The 24,886-nt window shown below is 36.9% G+C and overlaps 2 protein-coding genes across 5 annotated transcripts; one reads left to right on the forward strand and one right to left on the reverse strand.

Moving 5' to 3' along the window:
• The first annotated feature begins 488 nt into the window (after positions 1-488).
• On the forward strand, positions 489-9,175 carry LOC111801743 (NagB/RpiA/CoA transferase-like superfamily protein). Of its 3 annotated transcripts, none has more exons than XM_023685877.2 (9): positions 489-733; positions 1,312-1,439; positions 2,022-2,091; positions 2,701-2,805; positions 6,641-6,736; positions 6,828-6,884; positions 7,599-7,716; positions 7,803-7,869; positions 8,815-9,175. In XM_023685877.2, the coding sequence occupies exons 1-9, from the start codon at positions 557-559 to the stop codon at positions 8,882-8,884; spliced, it is 888 nt and encodes a 295-aa protein (XP_023541645.2). In that variant the 5' UTR covers positions 489-556; the 3' UTR covers positions 8,885-9,175. The 3 variants fall into 3 exon arrangements, with proteins under 3 accessions (XP_023541645.2, XP_023541646.2, XP_086982925.1); XM_023685878.2 differs by having other exon boundaries at positions 7,809-7,869; XM_087126799.1 differs by lacking the exon at positions 1,312-1,439 and having other exon boundaries at positions 562-733.
• A 2,758-nt stretch (positions 9,176-11,933) lies between these two features.
• Positions 11,934-17,695, reverse strand: LOC111801421 (UDP-arabinose 4-epimerase 1). 2 transcript variants are annotated; one of them, XM_023685417.2, is made up of 11 exons: positions 17,676-17,695; positions 16,724-16,867; positions 16,492-16,616; positions 15,607-15,720; positions 15,417-15,524; positions 15,224-15,315; positions 13,876-14,017; positions 12,899-12,993; positions 12,690-12,819; positions 12,455-12,599; positions 11,934-12,352 (listed from the first exon to the last, which is right to left on the reverse strand). In XM_023685417.2, exons 2-11 carry the CDS (start codon positions 16,782-16,784, stop codon positions 12,111-12,113), a joined length of 1,254 nt encoding a protein of 417 aa, XP_023541185.2. In that variant the 5' UTR covers positions 16,785-16,867; positions 17,676-17,695; the 3' UTR covers positions 11,934-12,110. The 2 variants fall into 2 exon arrangements, with proteins under 2 accessions (XP_023541185.2, XP_023541183.2); XM_023685415.2 differs by lacking the exon at positions 17,676-17,695 and adding an exon at positions 17,379-17,661.
• Between the last annotated feature and the right edge of the window lie 7,191 nt (positions 17,696-24,886).

The following is a 24,886-nucleotide window of genomic DNA, read 5'->3' on the forward strand; positions in this document are numbered from 1 at the left end:
TGAATTTTAAAAAATTTCAATAATAACTTTCAATTTTTTTTTTTTTTAAATTCAAAAATACATTTTACCTTTAATACTATATTTAAAAAATACTAATAAAATTTAAAAAATAGCATAACATTTTTTATTTTATCGATACTCTCTAAATTTTCTAAAAATATTTTAATATTATTTTAAAAAATCAGGAGTATTTTTTAAAAAATTTTAAAAAATTTTAAAGGTATTTTAAAAGTTTTTAAAAAGGGTATTTTCTAAATAAAATATTAATAATTTCATTAAAATTAAGGGTAAAGAGTATTTTTTTCAGAAGTTTAAAAATATTAATTTTCCATAAAATTATGGATAAGAATATTTTTAATAAGTTTAAAAATATTAATAAAAAGATTTTTACAGAGAAAATTCAAATTATTTTAATTAATTTAGTGTTGATTCAAATAAAATATAAATAAAACAAGTGCCATACTTGTCACTGAACCTCTTACCTCTTCCCCCTCCTTATCCACTCCATTGCTTCAATCTGAACCGACGGAGTTCTTGGCAGTAGCAGAGAAGACGAATGAGAGTGGGCATGGCCGCTTCGCTTTCAGCTTCTCCCTACACATGCTCCTCCAAATCCATTCTTTTGCGCAAGTTTTGCCCCAAGATCAAACTTGGAAGAAATTTCTTCAGAATTTCTGCCTCAACCTCCGTTCTTGCCGATGGATCTCCTCTTCTTCAAGCCGCCAAGCATACTGTATGGTTTCAAGTAACGAGCATTTTTTTTTCTTCTTACAATGTTCTTGTATTTTACTCGTTCTGGTAAAAGAAATGTCTGAGCTCTCTGTTTTAGGATACTTCCTGTAATGTGACTGTAAGGCGCAGCGTTTTTTGCTTTTTTTGTGTGTGATTTTACCTAGCATGTGAACTGGCGAACTAATCAGAGCAAATAGGTATGATAAAAATGGGAGAAGCAGAGAGACCGGGATTCATCGTTCTTATAAGTAATGAAAGGTTGGATTATGAGTTCGGCCATTGAGTTTGTTTGAGTTGGCAGAAAAATTGTACATTACTCTTCTTGCACCTTTGTGTAATCTGGCTGAAAGAGGGCCTTTCGGTTTGAGATTAGAGCAAAACACAAGATTGAGAAAATCTTTGAAAGGGTACGAGTGGAATGATTGTAGATAGTCTAAATTCAAATATTTGGAAGAGTCGATAGTTTTTGTTTTGTGATAATTTGATCTGTATGTGAACTGATTTTGAAAATGCTTTTGTTAATTATTTAGAGGGTATGTTCCGGAGGAAAATGACTGCTGCGAGTCTTTGTAATTCTAGGTGGATGCATACGTAAAAAGTGGAATGGTTATTGGCTTGGGGTCTGGTCAAGCTTCTGGCATGGCCATTGGGTATCTTGGCCGGTTGCTTCGAACAGGTGCTTTGAAAGATATAGTAGGGATACCCATGTGAGTTACTATCCTTTGAATTCATTGACGATGTCTGATACTTCATGCTTGGTTTCATCATTACAACAATTGGCAATTTGTAGTCGTACTCTGTTTTCTTATCGACACTGGATTAGATTGATGTGAAAGAAACATTTTTGATAATTAAAATCTCCTTCCCAAGACCTGTTTTGTGTTGAAAGTTCACCCTTAGAATTATAAAGTTAATCGAGGTTTACAGTGAATATCTCTTGAAAGCATTGGAGATGTTAGGCCAAAAGCCAATTTGGGATTCCTTAAACAAAATTCCAACTATTTGGTTGTTATTAAATTTTATGCAGTCGTATTTTACATTGAAATTTTGAATGCTGACCATGTCTCGATATTCACCAGTTGATGACGTCCAACTTGTTGAATATATTTGTGAAAGGCAAAATGACTTCGACAATAATCGTAATTATATTTATAATTTAAAAGTCAGTGACTTTCTTCTATGTACTTGTCATTCTTAACGCACTATGTCTATATTTCTGAAAGACAAAATGATTTTCTATGTACCTTTCTTTCTTAACGCACCATGTCAGTTTCCTTGGCTTGATACAGGTCCATAACAAGTGCGAGTGAAGCTGCCAAGGCAGGAATTCCACTAGACCAGTTCAATGATAGTTCTCAAGTGAGCTAAACATTCCATTCTTAATTAATTATGCTCTTTACTGGAGTACTTTGTGAGTTCAAGGTTGTCTCTAAGTTTAGTTATGATCGGAAAATCTTAAAGGGTAGACAAGAGTCTCCTCATGTTTGTTTGATGCTTCTTTGCCATTGGGGTGCATTAATGAAATTGGAACAGATTGCAGAATTTTTATGGCCTCCCAAGTTACAAACTCAGGTAAAAAAACACAGAGAACCTAAAAGATTGCAGAGCTTTTGTGACCCCCTGAGGTTCTCATAAGAACTCTGATACCTTGTTGATAAAAAATAAATAACTATTGTGAACGCAAATAAGACTTAGACACTCACCGGATATTAAAAAAAATATACCAATGAGGTGTTACGAAGTCCCTAATAATGGATAATTGAATTCTAATTATTATTCTATGGTTTTTGGGCATTAAAGATGGAAAATTCGGTTTTCCTCCCGACGAGCAGTTATTTATTTTCTGAACATTTTTCTCTGTCTAAATAATGGTACTTAACAATTTTTTTTTTTTAACTTTTTGGTTTGTATTGTATTATTTTTTATGTTAGACCTCAGTCAAGTAACAATAAGTTTGTTGTTTTGTAGATTGATTTTTCATTTGATGATGCTGATATTATGGAAGAAGGAACCCTGATTGCTGTCATTGGGCATAGGAAACCGCAAGTGGAAGATTCAATAATCCAGGAGAAGGTGAATAAAATCTATCTGTCCTATCAATTTTTTTCTATCATAAAAAACTAAGCTCATTGAGAAGAAATGAAAGAAAAACAAGAACATACAATAAATAAACCCACAACAAAAGAGAGTCCAAAGCTAACTACATAAATAGACTTCAATCCAACAATGTCAAACTAAGAACATAATTACCGAAGAGATTAGTAATCGGCACCCACAAAGATGCATGAACTCTCACAACCTTCCCAACCTCATCACAAGACCTCTCAACCTCTCTAAAAATCCTATTATTTTTCTCAAACCAAATACCCCAAGAATAGCAAAGAAACTAGTGTGTCACAAAACTTAGCCCTTATCACAAAAAAGCAAACCCAGAAGCACCTCATCTATCAAAGGCAAACGATCTCTATTCCAAGCCAAACATAACTGAAGCAAAAACTAAAGCTCCTAAATCATTGGGCTTGCATGTCCTACCATTTTCAAAAGCTCCTAAATCAGGGGCTCATGATTTTCCATCTATAGCAGGGAAAAGATCCTGGAGTCTGAAAGATCCAATCATGTATATTTATCGGTGACAACTTTGGTTTTAAATGTACAACAACAATTTGGTGTCAATATCATGTGAAGACTTAAACCTGCAGACTCCAACAACTTGGAGTTTAGAAGGTCTGATTATTTATATTTATTGGAAACAATTTTGGTTTTTATTGAACAACAACAATTTGGTGTCAATGTCATGTGAAGACTTGAACCCACAAGACCTAGAATATATTTTTTTGAACAAGAAATGAAACTTTTCATTAAAGGAATGAAAAGAGATGCTAAAAAGATACAAACACCACAAGTGAAAAACAAAAAGAACATAGAAACTAATAGAAGATAAAAACATCCCAATGTACATAAATATCTTCAAGAGAAAAGCCTCAAAATATTTGGACAGAGAACACAAGGATGAAGCTTTCAAGCAAGCTGAATTAAAACTCTCGAACTATGTTCAGTCCCTATGTTAAGAGAGCTCACTAAAGAAGTCGTACTCTGGTTATAAAGTCTTTTAAATACTTAGTTTATTGGTTACAGCTGTAGTTACTTTTCCTATGTTATTCATTTTATTTTGTATTCACAGTAAGCCCATACACAGGGCTACTACTACTTTTACCACAATTAATGGGAAATGACTATCTCGTGATCATCTCTATTTTCTCATGTCAAAAACTTGTGATGGTAACAGATGGGTCTAACAACCGTCTAGATCTGATTTCTTTTACTTCTCCCATGGATTCTTCTTCGATTCATTAGAGTTCTTCTGATCTTCTCAACTCTTCTTCACTTTCAAAGGTTATTAATCCAACGAAAAAGTCTTCTACTGTCAAATTAGACGAAGAAAACTTCCTGTTATGGAAATTTCAAGAGTTAATGGTACTTTGAGGTCATGAATTGGAGAATTTTGTTGATGAAATTGGTGACATTCCACCCAAATGTATTGCATTTGATGATTCAATCATACCACATATTAGCAATGGATTCAGCAGGAAACTTTAATCACAACATGGATATTGGATCAATGTCGAATACCTTATCAACTGAAATACTGGATTGTAAAATCGCTTGTGAGGTTTGGTAAATTCTTAATGTTCGCTATTCTGTGAAAAAGTTGGCTAGGGCTATGGAATTGAAATCGAAGCTTGAGACAATGAAGAAAGGTACTCTCACTCTTCAAGAATACTTTACCAAGATCATGAATCTTGTTGACTCCTTAATAGCTGTTGGACAAAAAATCTCTCATGACAATCACGTTATGCACATTTTGGCTAGTTTAGGCGTTGTTATATGATCTGAATTATCAGCAATATATAAGAGAACTCTAATAGAGTTAATCTTAGCAATTGAGCAAACGTTTCTTGACAGTTTATTTCATAGGTTTGTGTAAAGCCTCTAGCAACTAACATGTCTTTATATCTTTCAGTGTTACCACCAACTTTGCATTTTATAGAAAATACCCATTTACAACCTATTGTTTTCTTATCTTTTGGTAGGTCTAATATCTTCCTTGTGCAATTCTGCTTGAAAGCATTCATCTCTTCCATAACTACTAAATTCTAATTCGGATCATTTTGGGCCTCTTGTATATTCCTTGGAAGAAATAGGTTGTTTTTCCTGGAGGTAAAGATTTGTGATTACGAGACCAATCCATGGTAAGAAAGATAGTTTGTAGTAGGGTTTTGGTACAATTACGAATACATATGGAATATAGGAATATCAAGATTAGACACATCAGATAAAGAGTGGTTACCTGATCCTGGTTCTTTTGATTTAATGCCCTTCTAGTATAAACTTGAAGTTTAGGATTTCGATCAATGATATCATTTTCTAGTATTTCCCCCCTAAAATGGAATTTCCATGTTTGACACATAAGGACTAGCAATCTCAGGACATATAATATAATAGCCTACTTTTCGTGACTTTGAATCATGGACTGTTATGTGAGAGATGCGACAAAATATTTCATTTTAAAATGGAAAGAAAAGTAAGATTTCAACACCATTAAAATTAAATACAAGTAAAAGATTATAGACTTCATTTAAAACAAATTATAAATACAAAAAGAAATGACCTTGACTACATAAAACTAGAATGCAACGTAAGATGACTCCTTACTTGAATCTAGTGGCCCGTCTGTAACTGCACAACATTGGTATGCTCGTGTCATAGCCTCCTGGTCCCTACTCAATTTGTAAAATCAAAGAGTTGCAAGAATGAGTGTTAAAATATACTCAATAAGCAACCTACTTATAGGTTCTAATCGAACCTCAACTCTGATATCAAAGTACCACATACAATCATCATAGTCTATCTTAAAGAAACCATTAAGTTCTCTAGCGTATTCAAGCTTCTGAAATCTGTAAGTTCTCTATCTCTAAATTCTCAGGTTCTGACCCAATTGGGTTCCTTGCTGGCTCACTGAGGTTGGAGTCTGTAGTTCATCCTTGTCTAGCCCATTCTGGGCTTAAGTCATGTCGTGACCCTTTGTCACATTGCTCATCGGAGCACGTCTGCTCATCTGGATTTTGTGCGGGCACCTGGCCCTTGCGATTTCTTGTGGTTGGTCCAATCAAGGCCTCCACTGATAGTGATACATCATCACTCGGCTCATTTGAGCACATCGACTCATCGGAATTTATGCATGGGTTTTAGGGTACACTTGGGAATCATTTTTTATTATTACCCATGTCGTATGTCCATGTATCATGATCTATGAGGCGTGGCCTTGTTCTGTTTCCAACACCGATGGCCCACTAAGGGATGTTATGAAACACATAGTCGATTGTTACCGGATTTTCATCTACACAAGATTAGGTTGGTGAACCCTAAGTGGGTCCACAATATCGTGTCAAAGTTCGAGGAGGGTGTGACTCTTGTGTCTACCAAACTACTGGGTACCTGATGTGGTCTCTATCCCATCCTGCAGTTGGGTTTACGACCCATAGGATTTGTTGGAGAACCTTTCTGCTCGTTTCCACATGCGATATTGGCACACTTGAATTTTAGTCGAGTTTTGATCTCATCGAATCTGTTCTCGTCATGTTCTAACCTCCAATGTCTACCCTATCAAAACCAATCTAGGTCAAACCCTTGGTGCACGTGCAGATTCCCTACCAATTGAATGCTGTTTATTTGTATTCACAGTAAGCCTATATATAGGGCTACTGTTTTGATCACAATTAATGAGAAAAAATCATTTCGTGATCATCTATTTTCTTATTCTTTTCTCATGAAAAGAACTTATGACCCGAGAATATATTTAATAATTGCTGTGCTAATTGTTCATTTCTTGTTTTTCATTTATTTGCAGTCTATATTAAATGCTTCCAACCAGCTTGCATTCATGGTAAAAGATAGCCAATATATGGGTGGCCCCGAGGGTTCTATTCCAGTTCTAGTGAATTCTGTGAGAAGACATCAATATCATCTATAGCATGGCTTATATATGACATAGACTATCAGATAGCTAATGAAGAAACACTGAAATTTATTTTCAGCTTAATTGGATGCAAACTGCAGAAGAAATTGATGATCTCTTTTTAGGGGATGCCGAGGTAAGCTTTTTACTGATGGATATTACAATTTTGTCAAACTTTACCCTGCTTTTGCCGAGTGGAATCGCTTGATTTTATTATTTACTCATGTAGCTCAGAAAGCGAAACTCGTTAGTTTGACCTGCTTACGCACCATGCTCATTATAGTTTTTCTTTTTTCTTTTTGAGGAATGCTATACCAATTAATGTAAATTGTGACAAAGATGATCAAATGTTTGTAAATCGTAACTTTGTACATTACAAAATCAAGCTTAAACAAATGAATTCAAAAGTATGCGCAGGGTTAATTGCAGATCTAACTGGACAATATAAAGGTAGCATGTTCTATTTACATATGCTAAACATATTGAAATATTGATTTTGTTCTCTCTTATATTTTTATTTCAATTTTGAGTAACTTTTTGTGAATCTATACATTGCACGGTCTCTTTAACTATGCTCAACACATGAAATAATGATTTAAGACGGATCTTCCATGAGTGCGAAAAATCAAAAAGGTCCTTATTCAGTAAAAGTAATGTAGTAATTTAATTTGGAAAAGAAATGAACGAGAGATGTCAATCATAAACATGTCTTCAGTATGGCTTGGTAACCTTTGGTTTCTAAGCATCATTATTTACAGGGGAAAACACACATAATTATTCATTTAGTTATTTTAGTAGTTCAATGTTAGATTATTAAACTTTGGCTTGACATCAAATTTTCCACGTTAAGGTATGGAGGAGGCCATCGATTGGGCATGCAGGTCCCCTCGGGGGTGACTTCCCATTTGTCACTAGAGAAGGGCATAACATTCTGGATGTCATATTTACATCTCCAATATCAAGTCTGGGTGCGTGAGGATTTGTTCTAGCCTCTACTTTCATTTCTTCATAGATGACATGAAATAGTTTCTAAGCACATGAAATGCATTTGCAGCTGCAGTGGCAGAAAGTCTTGAACAGATCGATGGAATTGTAGATCATGGAGTCATTTCTAAGTTTCCGTCAGTATTTCTCTCAGTTGCTTTTCTTTTTGCTAAAATGAAATTCCTCTTGCTTGGTTTTACGCATTGGATGTCTGCATACCTTACTGGCTTATTCCATTTTCAGAATTATTCTTCCATCTGCTTCAAGTTCAACAAATTTACTTTGTCGAATTGATATTATTCATAGCAGAAAAACAGTACTTGTGAATTATACTTCATTCCACATTCATTTTCTTAGGAATTATCTTCCCTTGCTAACCCCTCACATGTCCTTTGGTGAGGATGGTTGGGCATGAATCCCACATCGATTAATTAAGGAGACGATAATGGTTTATAAGTAAGGAATACATCTCCAATTGGTATGAGGCCTTTTGGAGAAGCCCAAAGCAAAACCATAAGAGCTTAAGCTCAAAGTGGACAATATCATACCATTGTAGAGAGTCGTAATTCTTAACATAATATTAGAGTCATGCCCTTAGCTTAGCCATGTCAATAAAATCCTCAAATGTAGAACAAACAAGTTGTAAACCTCGAAGATGTAGTAAAAAAGATGATTCAAGTGTCAAACAAAGCACGAGGGCTCCAGATAAAGGAATCGAGCCTCAATTAGGGGGCTGTTCAAGGGCTCCATAGGCCTCAGAGGAGGCTCTATGGTGTACCTGTTCGAGGGGAGGATTGTTGGGCGGGAGTCCCACATCAACTAATTAAGGGGATGATAATGAGTTTATAAGTAAGGAATACATCTCCATTGGCATGAGGTCTTTTGGAAAATCCCAAATCAAACCATGAGAGCTTAAGCTCAAAATGGACAATATCTTAGAGTCATTATTCCTAACCTCCTTGACTATTCAGCACTATGCACATTTTTTTTTTTTTTTTTTTTTTTTTTTTTTTTGCTAATAACACACTAGATTGAAGTTCTGACAAGTTGAGTTCTTCCTTATACTTTTCCGTGTGTTACAGTTGCACAGCAGTTATTGCATCTGAAAGTGGGCTGCAAATTGTCGATAATCTGCAGAGGAATATGGTATAGAGTGATTGCAGTGTACAGATCAATGCCATCACAGGTAATTTTGCAAGTCACGAACGTCCCAATTTAAATTTTGTGGAAGTTATGTAAACCATGACAAGAAATACACTTTCTACCTTCGATATTAGATGATCTATGGGTTTTGACGTCCTTTTACGTCATGCTATATCTATACATTCATCTGAGAGTACTCGTCTATCTCATCGACCAATATGCCTGTACATGAAACTGATATACATTGTCTGATCATTTATAGTATAAAGTAATGCAAGTGATAAGTGTGTTTGATTTGCAGGTCTCACGAAAACATAAATTGAACAAAGATGGTTCATCAGTCTTTAGGTGTATGCTTCTTTTCTTTCCTTTCCTAGACCAAGTATACTTTGGAGAAGGATTAATTCACTTACGTTCTTTTTTAATGAGAAACAAGGGAAATGCAGATCAAAACAACCCATGGGACAAAGGGATAAGGTCCCTTCTTATGAAGGAAGGGTTACAAAAGGACTTTCCAATCTAGATTCATGGTGTCTATAGAGTAGTTACGAAATAACCCATGCTGAGTGTCACAATCGCCTTTTTCTTGGCCGTGGATTTGGCGATTGTGTGGTACTCACTCTCATCACCGAGTGAGTCAAGCCAACTTCGGATCGTATCGCCTATGGTCGGGCAACGTATGCTCAAGCCTCTAGCTCCGATTTGAGAAGAAGGTTTTAGAAAGCGGGGCAGAGAGATTTTGAAAGAGAGTTTGAAAGCAAGGATTGAGTGAGAGATTGAAAATGGTGTTATATATCATGCAAACAAAAGGCAACAACAACAGCGTAACAATATATAACATTTCGGGTAGGGAGAATTTGACAACTAGTTCCATCCCTCTATAGTATATTCTAAGGCATTTCATGTCTACCAGGCGTAGACATGATTTTGCTGAAACGTCATTCTCTTAGAAAAAAAGCAAGGAAGTTATACAACATGAAAGTAGTAAAGGACAGTAGTACAAGACAAGGGTTTTGGCGTGTAACGGGCATGCGGCCAGGACAAGCATGACCGTGACACTAAGTACTCCAATTAGAGGCCATAAACTGTACAAAATCACAAAAAGAAGAAAAAGAAAACAGCTTCTTTGAGAACACTCTCGAGTTTATCTCCTTCCATAGAAACCTAGTTCACATACTTACAAACAAGCAATGTTGAATGAGCGCCTGCCGTTGAGCCATATTGAACAGTAACAATATCATTCCCACAAGAACCCAAGGAGTACAACCACCAATTCCTTCAGCCTCCATCTCGTGCTTCCTCATGTCCAAGATGTTCGGAACATGACAGCACCGAGACCCCCAGTTCTGAGCAGCGACTCCTTCTGCATCCTTCTCAGTCAACCAACTCACCACCACGAGTAAGGCAATTGGCGCCACTCGTAAAGACCAACCACCACAAGGCAACCGTTTGGGACTGGATATTGCCATGGGATTGCAGAGCCAGTTACTACGGCCAGCACAATGGTAGTACAGAGAAGGGCTTGCAGAAAGGAAATAAGAGAAGAAACGGCATGTGGGGATATGAAGGGTGAAGATGAGAAGAAGTAGGAGAAGAGAAGGGAAGGGGGAGGGATCGGAAGTAAGGGAATGTGTAAAAGAGGAGAGTTTTGGCATTATGGGAATCATGATGATGGGGATTAGAGTGAAATGGTTAAAAAGTTAAAATAATTAAGGTTTGAAATTGTAACTGTAATTTGAGTGGTGAGTCTTTTGGCATTTTAACTGCTTCCTCTGCAGAAGTTAATCTTCTTCTCAAATGATAAGAAGAGAAGGGAGAGCCAAAAGGATCATTTTTTTTCTCCATTCAAATCAAACTCGTGTTCTTAATCTTTTCCTAATGTTTATCATCGATAAAAGAGTTGTTGTATAGATTAGTCGAGATGGATGCAAGCACGTGTTTGTATTATAGCATTTTTATGCAGCAGATGCTATCATCCCTACATCCATGCATTTGCTTAGGGCATTGCAAATGATGCATTGGCTATCCCATGGCACCTACATTCCATGCTATGTCAATGCTAAGCTCTATTAATCTCATTTGGATGATAAGGATTTATCAATGGATATAGATATTTAGCATTGAAAGAGTTATATATTTAGATGTGATATACATAGCCAAATAAAACATTTGGTACTATTTTGATAATTTTGATGGATCGACCTTGCGATTGTTGAATTATATATAAGAATTTAGTGTTTATTTATTTAAATTATTGTGGTTGATTATTTAAGTTGATCAATAATTATTTATTTTTAGTTCTTTTTTATAATAGTTAAATCCTTACTAATGTAATCAATTTTAATTTTATTTATTTATTTATAATGTCACTAGTGTAGAGATGTTCATGGGACGGTGACCAGGAAACCTTCGCTATCCCCATTTCTATTTTTTTTCTTATTCTCCATTCTCGTGAAATTAACCATTTATTTTTGTGGGGATTGAGTTTCCCACAGAAAAACTTTCCATATTTTTCATTTTTTTTAAGCAAATAAAAAAAATAGTTGAAGAGACTTTTCTAATGTATAATTTTGATTTTACCATATATTTGGTTAAAAATGTAAACAAATTTATTATAATATTTGCAAACAAAAATATAATTTAATATTCTATCAATATAATTTCTAAAAAAATTAAAATTTAATATTACAACATAATATATAAGTATTAATATTTATAAAAAGTTTCAAAATTTGATTGTTTTGACCCGAATTTCATAAATTTTGGGCTTATTATTAAAAATAAAGTATAATGGTATGAAATGATATCTCATTCGTAAAAAGTCATGAAAATGTAACTATAACAAAGAAAAAAAAAAATCTAATTTATTATAATTTGTAATAGAAAAAATATATATATATTTATTTTTATGCGTAAAAGTTGGGATAGGAAATACAATCTCTGTTCCCGACCTTATTTATCTATTAGGTAGAAATTTCTCCTTATTCCCTCCTCTATTTTCTATTTAAACGAAAATTTTCCATCCGTTTAGGGCGAATCCTCATGTAACCCCAATCTCTACATCTTAAAAAGTGTAATCATTTTTTTCTTTTGACATATAACATAATGCATTCATATCAATAACCAATCTATCCAATACATAATAAAAAAATGGTACAAACAATATTAGTAGTACTGGTATTCTCCTACTTCTATGTGACCAAAATGAACTAATCCTCAACTCAGTACCAATGCTTCAAGATGACATAACCAAAGCGTTTCCATAGCCATTGCGATGCGACTTTTGCCATCTCCACGCTACCCGTAAACTTTCTTGAACATCGGTGTGTTGCGCTGTCCAGTTCAGTTCGTTCTTGATCTTAGTTGGGTCGCTGAATACTTCGGCATAGTCACCCGGTCGACGTGGGAGATACTCGACTTTGATATCGTCCCCAGTTGCCTTCCTGCACGCCTCCACGAACTCCTTCACGGATCGGCCTGATCAAAGACATCCAAAGCTAACTTCAGCTTGCCATGTCTAGATTGCTTGTTGGGAAATAGAAAGGAAAATGTATAGTAATGCAACGATTTCTTTCAAACCTTTCCCTGTTCCAACGTTGTAGATTCCAACTTTACCAGGGGTTGCTTTCTCTAGAGCTTTTACATGAGCGTCCACGAGATCGGTGACGTCGATATAATCGCGTATGCATGTTCCATCGTGTGTTTTGTAGTCGGTTCCTTTGACCTGAAAACATCATAAGAGAAAGTTTAGCTGGATCTTGTAACTACACCAATGATTTCTGAACATGTTTCATATTCAATATATGCAAATTACCTTAATCCCGGAAATAATGCCACGGGCAGCATCGAAACAAGCACCCGATATACGTCCGTGCTCGCGAAGCTCAGGTGTAGGAGCTTCCCCAAGTCTTCCCTCTGGATCGGAACCAATGACATTGAAGTATCTGGACGATTTTCGACACAGATTCATGAATACAGTAATTTCCAGAAAGCAGGTTCTAGGAAGAAGCAAAATGGAAGAACCTTAAGATCATGACTGCTATCTTTGAATTTTTTGAAAAGTCAAGGATGATTTCTTCTGCCATCTTCTTGGCCTTTCCATAAGGATTAATTGGGGCCTGCAATGAAACAAATGAATTTTCAGCAACCAAACTCCAGTCTGCTTTGGCCCGTTACGTATCACCGTCAGCCTCACGGTTTTATAACGCATCTGTTAGGGAGAGGTTTCCACACCCTTATAAAGAATGTGGGATCTCACAATCCACCCCCCTTGGAGGCCAACGTCCTCGCTGGCATATAGCTGGGTGTCTGGCTCGATACCATTTGTAACAGCCAAAGTTCACCGCTAGCAGATATTGTCCGCTTTGGCCTGTTACATATCGCCGTTAGCCTCATGATTTTAAAACGCGTCTGTGAGGGAGAGATTTCCACACCTTTATAAAGAATGCTTTGTCCTCCTCTCCAACCGATGTGGGATCTCACAATCCACCCCCCTTGGGGGGCCAGCATCCTCGTTGGCACACCGTTTGATGTCTGGCTCTGATATCATTTGTAACAGCTAAAGTGCACCGCTAGCAGATATTGTCCGCTTTGGCCCATTGACTTCATGGTTTTAAAACACGTTTGTTAGGGAGAGGTTTCCACACCCTTATAAAGAATGTTTCATCCTCCTCTCCAACCAATGTGGGATCTCACAATCCACCCCTCTTGAGGGCTAGCGTCCTCGCTGGCACACTGCTCGGCGTTTGACTCTAATACCATTTGTAACAGCCAAAATTCACCGCTAGTAGATATTGTCCGCTTTGGCCCGTTACGTATCACCGTCAGCCTCACGATTTTAAAACGCGTCGGTTAGGGAGAGATTTCCACACCCTTATAAAGAATGCTTCGTTCTCCTCTCCAACCGATGTGGGATCTCACATAAACCAAATAAAGTATGACCAACAAAATCCAAATTTTTCCATGAGTACACAACACAAGCTGATGCATACGATACGAACCTGTGGAGTTTCTTCAGTGATGGGCATTTTTTCTGGCTCTCCATATGTGGCACATGTACTAGAGTATATCAATGTCTTCACACCATGTGCTGCCATTGATTCTAATACTGTCAAGGTATTTGAAGTAATATTGTGATAATACCTACACAGCAAGAAATACCCCACTCAGAAATGATTTACTTCTAAATACTAATACTCGAAGCCCGAAGTTTTCTAATTCTCTTTCCCACAATGAAGCTTCATGTTTAGAGATGTCTATCAAAAGGTTGACAAGGACAATGGAGTTGGATTTATGATCTTAGAAGAACTGTTTAACATCATCCATCAATTCATAAAATGTTGGCTATGTATCAGTATGCATATGCTTGTGAACTATCAAGTCCGCTAATGGAGAGGAAAACAATCTTCTATCACAATCTATATGAGATCCCGCATCGGTCGGGGGAGGAGAACGGAGCATTCTTTGTAAGGTGTGGAAAACTCTCTCTAGTAGATGCATTTTAAAAACCTTGAGTGGAAGCCTGAAAGGGAAAGTCCAAAGAAGACAATATCTATTAGTGGCGGGTTTGGGCTGTTACAAATGGTATTAAAGCCAATCACGGGGTGATGTACCAGCGAGGAGGCTGAGCCCCAAAGGGGGTGGATACGAGGCGGTGTGCCAGCAAGGACGTTAGGCCCTAAAGGAGGGTGGATTGGGGGGCGGGGGGGGGGGGGGGGGGGGGGTTCCACATCAATTGGAGAAGGAAACGAGTGTCAGCGAGGATGCTGGGCCCCGAAGGAGGGTAGGACTGTGAGATCCCACATCGATTGGGGAGGAGAACGAAGCGTTCTTTATAAAGGCGTGGAAACCTCTCCCTAGCAGACACGTTTTAAAAACCTAGAGGGAAAACCTGAAAAGGAAAGTCCAAAGAGGACAATATCTTCTAGCGGTAGGTTTGAGCTGTTACAAATGGTATCAGAGTCAAACACATGTGATGTGCCAGCGAGGAGGCTGAGCCTCGGAGGGGGGTGGACACAAGGCGGTGTGCCAGCAAGGACGCTGAGTCCCGAAGGGGGTAGATTAGGGAGTCTCACATCGATTGGAGAAGGAAACAATTGTCTGCGAGGACACTTGGTCCCAAAGGGGGGTGGTTGAGAATGAAGCAATATTTATAAGGATGTGGAAACCTCTTCCTAGCAGACCCGTTCTAAAAACCTTGAGGAGAAGCTCGAAAGGGAAAGCCCAAAGAGGACAATATCGGCTAGCGGTGAAGGCCATTACAATCTACATGATGATGATGTAAGAGACCAATGACCATCAACAAAAAAAAAAAAAAAAAAAACAGCAATTCTAACAGTTTATACTCACTTCAGAGGATTCAGGGTGCTTTCCCCAACATATGCAACGGCTGCAAAATGCATGACAGCATCAAAAGCATTCTCTGAAAATATTTTATTGACCTGAACATACCAGTTAAGTCAACATTGGTGTTCATGGCAGCTGGTATTACTTGGATTCTTCAGAAATATATATATCATAAAGAGTCATATAGGAAGGATACAGATTTTGCATCTCCTAAGTCAGCATAGATGAACTGAAGCCTTCCATAATCAGGAAACAATTCTTGCAAAACCTTTACAGCACCTAGATTTCCTCGTGATAAGTTGTCCTGGCAAAGGAAGAATTCATAAATGAAGGCCATATCACCAATGGCTAAAACGGTTCGATCTTAAAAATCTACAGGGACGTACCACTATTGTTACACGGTAAGAGTCCTTTAATAGCCGAAGAGCAGTGTGCGAACCGATATATCCAGCACCTCCTGTTACTAGGACATGAGTGACTCCTGGTTGATGAATTGCAAACTGTAAGGAAAACAACATGCACAACAACTTCAAAATGGCATAAAATAATGGTTCTCTTAGAAAAAGGCGATTCTCGACATGTCTTTTCTCGATAAAGAAAGTATTGAGGATTATTAAGAGGAGTAGTCCCACACTAGGTAATTAAGAGGAAGATCGTGGGTTTATAAGTAAGGAACGCTATCTCTATTGGTATGAGGCTCTTTGGGAAAACCAAAAGCAAAATCATGAGGCCTTATGCTCAAAGTGGACAATATCAATACCATTGTGGAGATTCACGATTTCTAACATGGTATCAGAGTCATGCTCTTAACTTAGCCATGCCAATCGAATCCTCAAGTATCGAACAAAGACATTGTGAGACTTGAAGGTGTAGTCAAAAGTGACTCAAGTGTTGAACAAAGGGTGTAGTTTGTTCGAGGGTTCTAGTCAAAGGTGACTAAAGTATTGAGCAAATTGTCCTCTTTGGGCTTTTCCTTTCGGGCTTCCCCTCAAGGTTTTAAAATGTGTCTGCTAGGGAGAGGTTTCCACACCCTTAGAAAGAATGTTTCATGCTCCTCTCCAACCAATGTGAGATCACACAAGACGATTGACAGCTAGACTCGTATCAAATATGATCTAGTAGATGCTATGCCACATAACAAGTGAAAAGGCTAAAGATTCATCCAACACGAATTGTAGACTTTCAACGGAAAAGAACATAATCCACGGCGGAACTAACTCGGTCATTAGTTATACAAAGCCATAAAAGAATCATTAGAGATCGAGAGCTACCGGGGTCGGGGTGCTAAAATTTGGGGATTGCTTGAGCATAATAATACAAATTGCTGTAAGTGAAGCAGCCAAAATGATCTTTCCTACAAAATTGCTCTTCCTTTTGGGATCCGGATAATCCATACCTACACATAAAAGAAGGTAAATGTAAGAAAAAACAAGTAAATAACCTTCAAGCAGCCAACCTACAATCTACATAGATTTTTGAAGACACTGCATAAGAGAAACTCACCTCCAAATGACACCGATCTACCGAACCTTGATTGATTTCTCGACCTACTCAAACCGAGCATTTGGGAAATCGCTCTATCTTTCGTTATATTACACGAAAGTAACTCAAAGAATCCAGTTCAGGACGGAGCTGTGGTGTACTATCCTGCAAAATTAACACTCAAAGTTCATCACTAAATTCTGTAAGTAAGCCAGCCAGAAATGTGAACCGAACCCCTCAAGATATCATCACTTCTAAATCTCAAACACTTCAAAGATGCTGATAAGATTAGAAAGCATATGATGCAAACTACAGTAACAAACCATGCATGAATGGAAACAAACTAACAATAAGAACCCAAATGTCAAATTACAGATCAATATCCATTTCGAGTTAAGATTATAAGAAAGGCACGAGAAATTTCTCTTCAAAAACAACAATCATCTCCCGATCATTAGCAGTTTCACTAAGAAAAACAAGTAACAAAACAAAGAAATCAATCCCCAATAGAAATGCAGATGAATCAAAGGAAGAGAATCACATATAGAAGCAACCCCAATTCATAGAATCAAACGATCTTCAAAAACAAATCATCAAGAATTGAAAGGAAAACAGATTACACCAATCCAAGCAAGACCCAGAAAAGGAAAACAGCTAAAACAGAGGGAAACGTCACCAGAAATTGAATGGAAGTCCAGGGGAGGAATTAAAATTGGATGAAGAACACAAAGAACACAAAGAACACAAAGAACCAAAATGAAAATGTGGGTAACAGAGGAAAAGAGAAGGGGAGGACGTAAAATGGGGTGGTGGGTTTGAAAGAAACGTTGCCAATGGAAACAGAAAGTATATGAAACCAAATGAAATGAATGGGAAAGGTGAAGAGACAGAGACAGAGGGAGAGAGGGAAGAAAGCGAAGGTGAAATTCTGTTTGGAGCTGTGTGTGTGTCCACATTGCATTTACGCGTATACCTCACGGCGCATGCGAGTTCTGAATTTCCTTTCCTTCTCCTTTATTGGGGAAATTCATTCGTTCATTTCAATAATTTATGTACACAGAGTTAATATTGAAAGATGCTTTTTTTTTTTTTTTTTTTTTTTTTTTTTTTTTTTTTTTTTTTTTTTTTTTTTTTTTTGGATTATTAGGGTTTTTCTTTTCTTATTTGGTATAAAAAGGTATAAACATTCTAAATATTTCCTTTTTTTCGATTTTAGGATGATAAAAGTGCAATCGACCATTGAACTAATAAGTTCATTCTAACATATTAAGTGCCTTTTTATCTTCAAAAATATGTTTTGGATCGACAAGTTTGAATCCACTTTTTAGATTTGTCGATCTTTATGAGTATTAAGCGTCTCTTTATCTTCGGAAATATATTTTGATCGACAAGTTTAAATCTTTCTTAATATATAGGAGAACTCACTTTTTAGATTTGTCGATCTTTTTTAGTATAAAAAGCATTTTTATCTTCGAAAATACGTTTTGATCCACAAGTTTAAACTTTACTTAATATTATAGGAGAACTCACTTTTTAGATTTGTCAATCTTTTTTAGTATTAAGCGTCTCTTTATCTTCGAAAATATGTTACGATCCACAGTCTAAACCTTTTTTAATATACAGGAGAACTCACTTTTTAGATTTGTCGATCTTTTTTAGTATAAAGCGTATTTTTATCTTTGAAAATATGTTTTGATTGACAAGTCTAAACTTTTCTTAATATATAGGAGAACCCACTTTTTAGATTTGTCGATCTTTGTGATGAAATATTAGAATACAATATGACTTTTAGGTAAAGGATGGAACGGGACCAAAATGTGGTATCGAATAATTCAGAAAATTCTCGATACAATCTTTCTTACTCGCAACATATTCATTCGCTTCACTCTTAACGATAATGTCTTCAAATATCTTTTGAAACTTGATTTTTCTTTTGAAGGGTTTGAACATGCAAACTCTTCTCGTTGTCATCACAGAGTGAGGATGAAACGATACGATTTCTCTAAAAGTCATTAACACGGTGTATGCTGATAAAAATGTATGAAAAAAAAAATAGTTGTTTAACTCGACGTCAAATAAAAAAAAGATTAATAAAAATCTTTGAAAAACGTTAAGTATTATAAATACTCCGTAAGTAGGCCTCTCTAATGGGATCAAACATGCATACACACATGATTGTTATGTATACACAACGCATATATGTAATATGTGAGGGATGAAAGGAGAAAGAGAATGATGTTAATGTTATGCTGTGAATGTAAATCATGGAGCCTCATGCATGTATGTATGTAATGTGTATCGGGATACTTCTCCGTTAGGTTATGTTAGTACGGATGCATACCTTCGATATTTATGTTCATCAAGATATCATGTAGGCCTTTCTTTTTATATAGTGTCCAGCGACGTGGTACGTATACGAGCCCGTCTGGTGGGTTCATGTGTCCATGCATAGTTATGCATGGGGAAGTACAACACATCTAACCCTGCCCGGAACTAGAAAGAATCCAAGGCCATGTTATGGTTTTAAAGGATAGGTCTCAATCATGTTAAAATAGTCAAGCCACGTACTACTCTTATATTTTTCAAGTAAAGGTAGCTTCTACGCGAATGACGGTGAATGCTGGAAAGGCCATGGAAGTAAATATAGGACTGCATTATGCATTAAATTTCATTTAGTAGTTGATAGGTGGTTTATTTCATTCTTCGGGTCTAAAAATTATGTTATTTTTATTTTCTTATTTTAAATTAAATGTGTAAGTCATGACTTTATTTTAAAGTATCATGTAATTATGAATTTTAAATTAAACCGTGAGGCTGACGACGATACGTAACGGATCAAACTTGGCGATACGTAATGGGGCCAAACCCAATGAACGATGTTACCTGTTCATATGAACAAGAAGACGAGAAGAAGGGCGTCTCATATACTTAGGAATTTGAAAGGAGGAGTGGAAACAAAGTTGAATTATATAATTGTATGTTAAAGTTAGGTCCATAGTCATAATTAGTAATTAAAATTTTGATACAAAACATAAGGCTTCATGATTTCCCTAAGAGTAAAAGTTTATGAAAGTAATGATTAGTGAGGAAAAAAAGATCTCTAAACTACAAATATTTCTAAATAAAAGCTAAAATAGAAAATGAATATTTTATTGAAAAAAAATTAAAATTTAAGTCTAAAAATAAATTAATGTAGCCGTATTCGATCCAAGTTTGAGCATCTTAATTCTCTTCTTGGCTCGGATACCATGAGATCTGTAAGGATTCATATCTAGAAGCTGTCAAATTCGAGTTCCGGCGAGAAATTAAATCCCTTATTTTTTCTTTTGAGCTTGAACTATTGAGATTTTATCGAAACTAATTTTTAAGATAAAGTGGAAGATTGAATTTTAGGATCGTGAGCGACGATCAGAAGTCTAGACCTATTATGTGCACCTAGAGATTGTTTAGCCCTTAGGAGCTAATCCTAAACGTCCTGGAAATAAAAGATGAAATGAGATTTAAACAGCTTAAGTGCCCCTAAGAACCTAGTAGACTACCACAATACCCAAGAATGATTAATGTAGCTCTCGGGCTAATAACAGTGAACGGTGTCAAGAAAGTATCTGCTACCCTTTCCACTCTGGTACTAGTACTATTTAGCTAGGCCTAGAACGATTAAGGATGTGCGTCAAGATGACTAGATGCACCAACCTTGTGGAATGACTAGGATTTCCGTGGAGAGGCCCACAATGCTGTAAATCTAGACGCTTGGGAGATCACACCCCCAAACTTAGATGACCTTATGGTCCGGCGGAAGGGTCCGTCAACTAACTTTCTATGGATAATGTCTCATCAAAGCTTCATGAGGGAGAGCCTCAACCCAACACCAGTCTTTCACTACATAAGCAAAATATCATAATGTCTCATCAAAGTTTAGGACATGGCTATGATACCATGTTAGGAATCCCGACTCTCCACATTGGTATGATATTGTCCACTTTGAGCATTAACTTTCATGGTTTTGCTTTGGGCTTCCCAAAAGGTCTCATACCAATGGAGATGTATTCCTTTACCTATAAATTCATGATCATTCCCTAAAGTAGTCAATGTGAGACTCACTCTCAATAATCCTCAACAAGAATAAGAATGAGAAATAGAAGTGGGATCGAAAGTGCTATAAACATAGGTGTGATCTAAAGTCACATGGCTGCTCTTTTCGAACTTCCGACGAACCTTGGTAGTAGACTCCTTCAACATCAAATATCGCCGGTGAAAGACTTCTTGGTTGCCCTGAGCAACGCTCTATAGGCGCTTAGAACTTCCCCTTTCACCATCCCTTCCATGAGTCCAATTGAGTATCTCAACAACCACAACTTCCTACTTTCAACAGCTTCCAAACCATCACCATTGCTTCCGAACCTTAAGCAACCACTACTAGTCCTCAAATCACAAATCGCAAGTCCCCGACTAGTCCATACATCACCGCAAGTTACAAGTCTATGAGCCTAGCATTACCACTACCGCAATAGTCTCACTCGCTTCTATTGGTATCAGAGCATCATTCTTAACATTTTTGCTTAAATTTTTTCAATGGCATACCAAATTATTTTTAAAAGTTTCAAAATGGTAAAATTATATTTTTTTTTCATTTGAATTAAAAAAACACGAGTTCTATTGCTCCATAGTAATAGAAGTTTGTTCATGCTGCTTGCGTTTTTTCGCCTTTCTATTCACTTTGGATGGAATGGCTAATACGTTCATAAATATATAATTTTTTTTTCTTATTATGGGGGATATTAATCAACATTTAAATATATAATTTTGATTTTAATAATGTGGTAAAATGAAGAATTTAGAAATTTGTCAACCATGTGAGTTTTCCCGAAAAACAATACAAGACAAAAATTGTGTTTGGAAGATTCGATTTTTGAAAATAATTTATAGAATAATAATATTTTGTTCTCATTATTATATATATATTTTTTTAAAAATCCATATATTCAAATACCGACCAACCAAACAAAAATGCTATGTCCCATTTCATTTAATTTTTAAATACTTGCTTTGTTTCCCTCTCCCTCTCTTATAAATACAATTATGCCATCAAATTTGTTTCCATCTTTGCCCAATTGGGAGATCTCTTGTTCACGTGATGGAAAAAGTTTGAAGGGTTTTGTAGGGATCTTTGTTTTGTTTGGTTTTCGGGTTTTGGTTTTCGAGCTCCATTCGTTTGCTATATTTCTTTGATTTGCATGTCGAGCATTTGAGTAGTCTATTTGTTTAAAGCCTATTTATCTCGTAGAACTAGAGGGAGGAGAAAGAATCAAACAAACACTGACCTCTTTTGTTCGTCTATAAATTCAATAATAGCAGTCTTTTCATCCTACCTTATGAAACTTTTGACTCTTAAGTTAAGGAATTAAAACTCAAGTTTAATAACTCTGTAGTAGAAGAACTAATCACAAGAGAATGAATGAAGAAGAGCACTTCCTCTTAGATTATGTTGAAACAATGGATTTCGTGACTCATTTCGAGTAAGAAACTTGCTAACCTTATCAATGAATTGAATAATAGTATCATCAGGAAACTTTTTTTTTTTTTGAGTGAATGTGTGAGATCCCACATCAATTAGAGAGAGAAATGAAACATTCCTTATAAGGGTGTGGAAACCTCTCCTTAGCGCGTTTTAAAAACTTTGAAGGAAAGCTCGAAAGGAAAAACCCAAAGATGACAATATCTACTAGTGGTGGGCTTGAGTTGTTATAAATGGTATCAGAGACAAACATCGGGCGATGTGTCAACGAGGACGTTGGGCCCCAATGGGGGTGGATTGTGAGATCCCACATTGGTTGGAGAGGGGAACTAATCATTCCTTATAAAGGTGTACAAACCTCTCCTTGGTAGACACGTTTTAAAAACCTTGAGGGAAAGCTCGAAAAGAAAAGCCCAAAGAGAAAAATATCTCCTAATGGTGGGCTTGGGCTGTTATAAATGGTATCAGAGCTAGACACTGGGCGGTGTGCCAACGAGGACACTGGGTCCCAAGGGGGGTGGATTGTGAGATCCCACATTGGTTTGAGAGGGGGAAGCATCCCTTATATGAGTGTGGAAACCTCTCTCTAGTAGACGGGTCCCAAGGGGGGTGGATTGTGAGATCCCACATTGGTTTGAGAGGGGGAAGCATCCCTTATATGAGTGTGGAAACCTCTCTCTAGTAGACGGGTCCCAAGGGGGGTGGATTGTGAGATCCCACATTGGTTTGAGAGGGGGAAGCATCCCTTATAAGAGTGTGGAGACCTCTCTCTAGTAGACGGGTCCCAAGGGTGGTGGATTGTAGATCCCACATTGGTTTGAGAGGGGGAAGCATCCCTTATAAGAGTGTGGAAACCTCTCTCTAGTAGACGCATTTTAAAACCATGAAGGTGACAGCGATATGTTGACCAAAGCGGACAATATCTACTAGCGTTGGGTTTGGGCTGCTACAAAATGTAGTCAAGCTAACCGAGAGAAATGATGCGAATCGCCGCTATGGTGATTGGAAATCCAAGAGCGATGTACGGGGTACAATTGAGTCAGATACAGTGCCAATATTTCGTCCGGTCCCTGTTCTAATAAATTCTAAAACAGCTATCTAGCTTCTTCAAACATCCCATGTTCTAGCTAATCTTTCACTTTGCTCGAGTCCTCCATATTCTTTTGCTTCCTATTGATGCTCTCTTTCTCTCTTGATATCCAGTGTATTAGCCTTAAAATGAACTAGTGTCTCTTTGTTCGACCTTCTAACTTCTGGCTCAATGAAACTCGATCAGCTTGCTAGATTATGGAGCATGCTGCTTATTTATAGCTTAGTCAACGATTATATATAGTAAAACTATATATGGTAAATGACATATAAAGTAAATTGTCATAAATAGTAAATAGCTATGTATAGTAAAAAGTAAATCTATAGATAGTTATATATAGTAGATAGTTATATCTGGTAAGGCTATATATAGTAAGTTGAACCATATATATATCGGCAGAGGCAGAGCTTTGAGGATGTAACTTCTATATTCTCTGTATTCTCTTTTACTGTACATATCTGTAGTCATCAATACAAAACCTTTAGCCAATATTCTCCTTCATTTTCTCTGTCCTGTTATTTGTGTTCATCTAGATCGAGTGTGTGCATTGTTATTCGATCCTAACACAGCTTCCTTTCCTTTTATCTTCATGTTGTATATCATTAACCTGTGAGTCAAAAGGGGTTGCCTCGTGTCACAATCGCGGTTTCTAGGCAGCGAATTTGGTGATTGTACGACACTCACTCTCAGCACGGAGTGAGTCAAGCCTACTTTGAGTCACGTGAGTCACGTTGTCTACAGTCGGGAAACATGAATATAAACCTCGGGTCTCGATTTCAAGAGAAGATTTTAGAAAGCGGGGGAGAGAGGTTTTGGAAAAAGAGTCTTGAAAGCAAGAGAGAGAGAGAGGGGTGTTATATAGCATGCAAGCAAAAAAAACAACAACAACGACTTAAACAGTATATAACCTTTCGGGGATGGAGAATTTGACAACTAGTCGCATCCCTTATAGTACATTTTGAGGCATTTCATATCTACCAGGCGTAGCCATGACTTTGCTGAAATGTCATACTCTTAAAGAAAACAATAAAAAAATAATACAACATGAAAGCGGTAAAAGAAAGCAATAAAGTAGTACAAGGCAAGAGTTTTGGTGTGTCAGAGGCATGCGCCATGGGCGACATACCTTGGACAAGCATGACCGTGACACCTCACATTTAATGTCATCCTTTGATCTTGTAACTCATTTCCTCTTGTTATCAAATTTAAATGTAATTCTCTATGTATTATTGAACATATCTTTCCAATCAACACGTTTAAACATGTTCTTTATGTCCACATTACCTTGAACATCAGTCACTTGGTTTTTTACACTATTTTGTACTCACATTTTCCTTCATCATCAGTTTATTAGAATTGTACAATTGAGTAGCACTATTGAGGATTCTTGGGAGGGAGTCCCACATGCTAATTTAGGGAATGATCATGGGTTTATAAGTAAGGAATACATCTCCATTGGTATGAGGCCTTCTGGGGAAGCACAAAGCAAAGCCACGAGAGTAGTGAGGATTGTTGGGAGAGAGTTCCACATTGGCATCAGAGCTATGCCCTTAGAAGAGAGTTCAACATTGGCTCAAAG

Source organism: Cucurbita pepo, chromosome 9 (genome assembly GCF_057944985.1).
Source record: "Cucurbita pepo subsp. pepo isolate OVF chromosome 9, ASM5794498v1, whole genome shotgun sequence".
Lineage (NCBI taxonomy): Eukaryota > Viridiplantae > Streptophyta > Magnoliopsida > Cucurbitales > Cucurbitaceae > Cucurbita > Cucurbita pepo.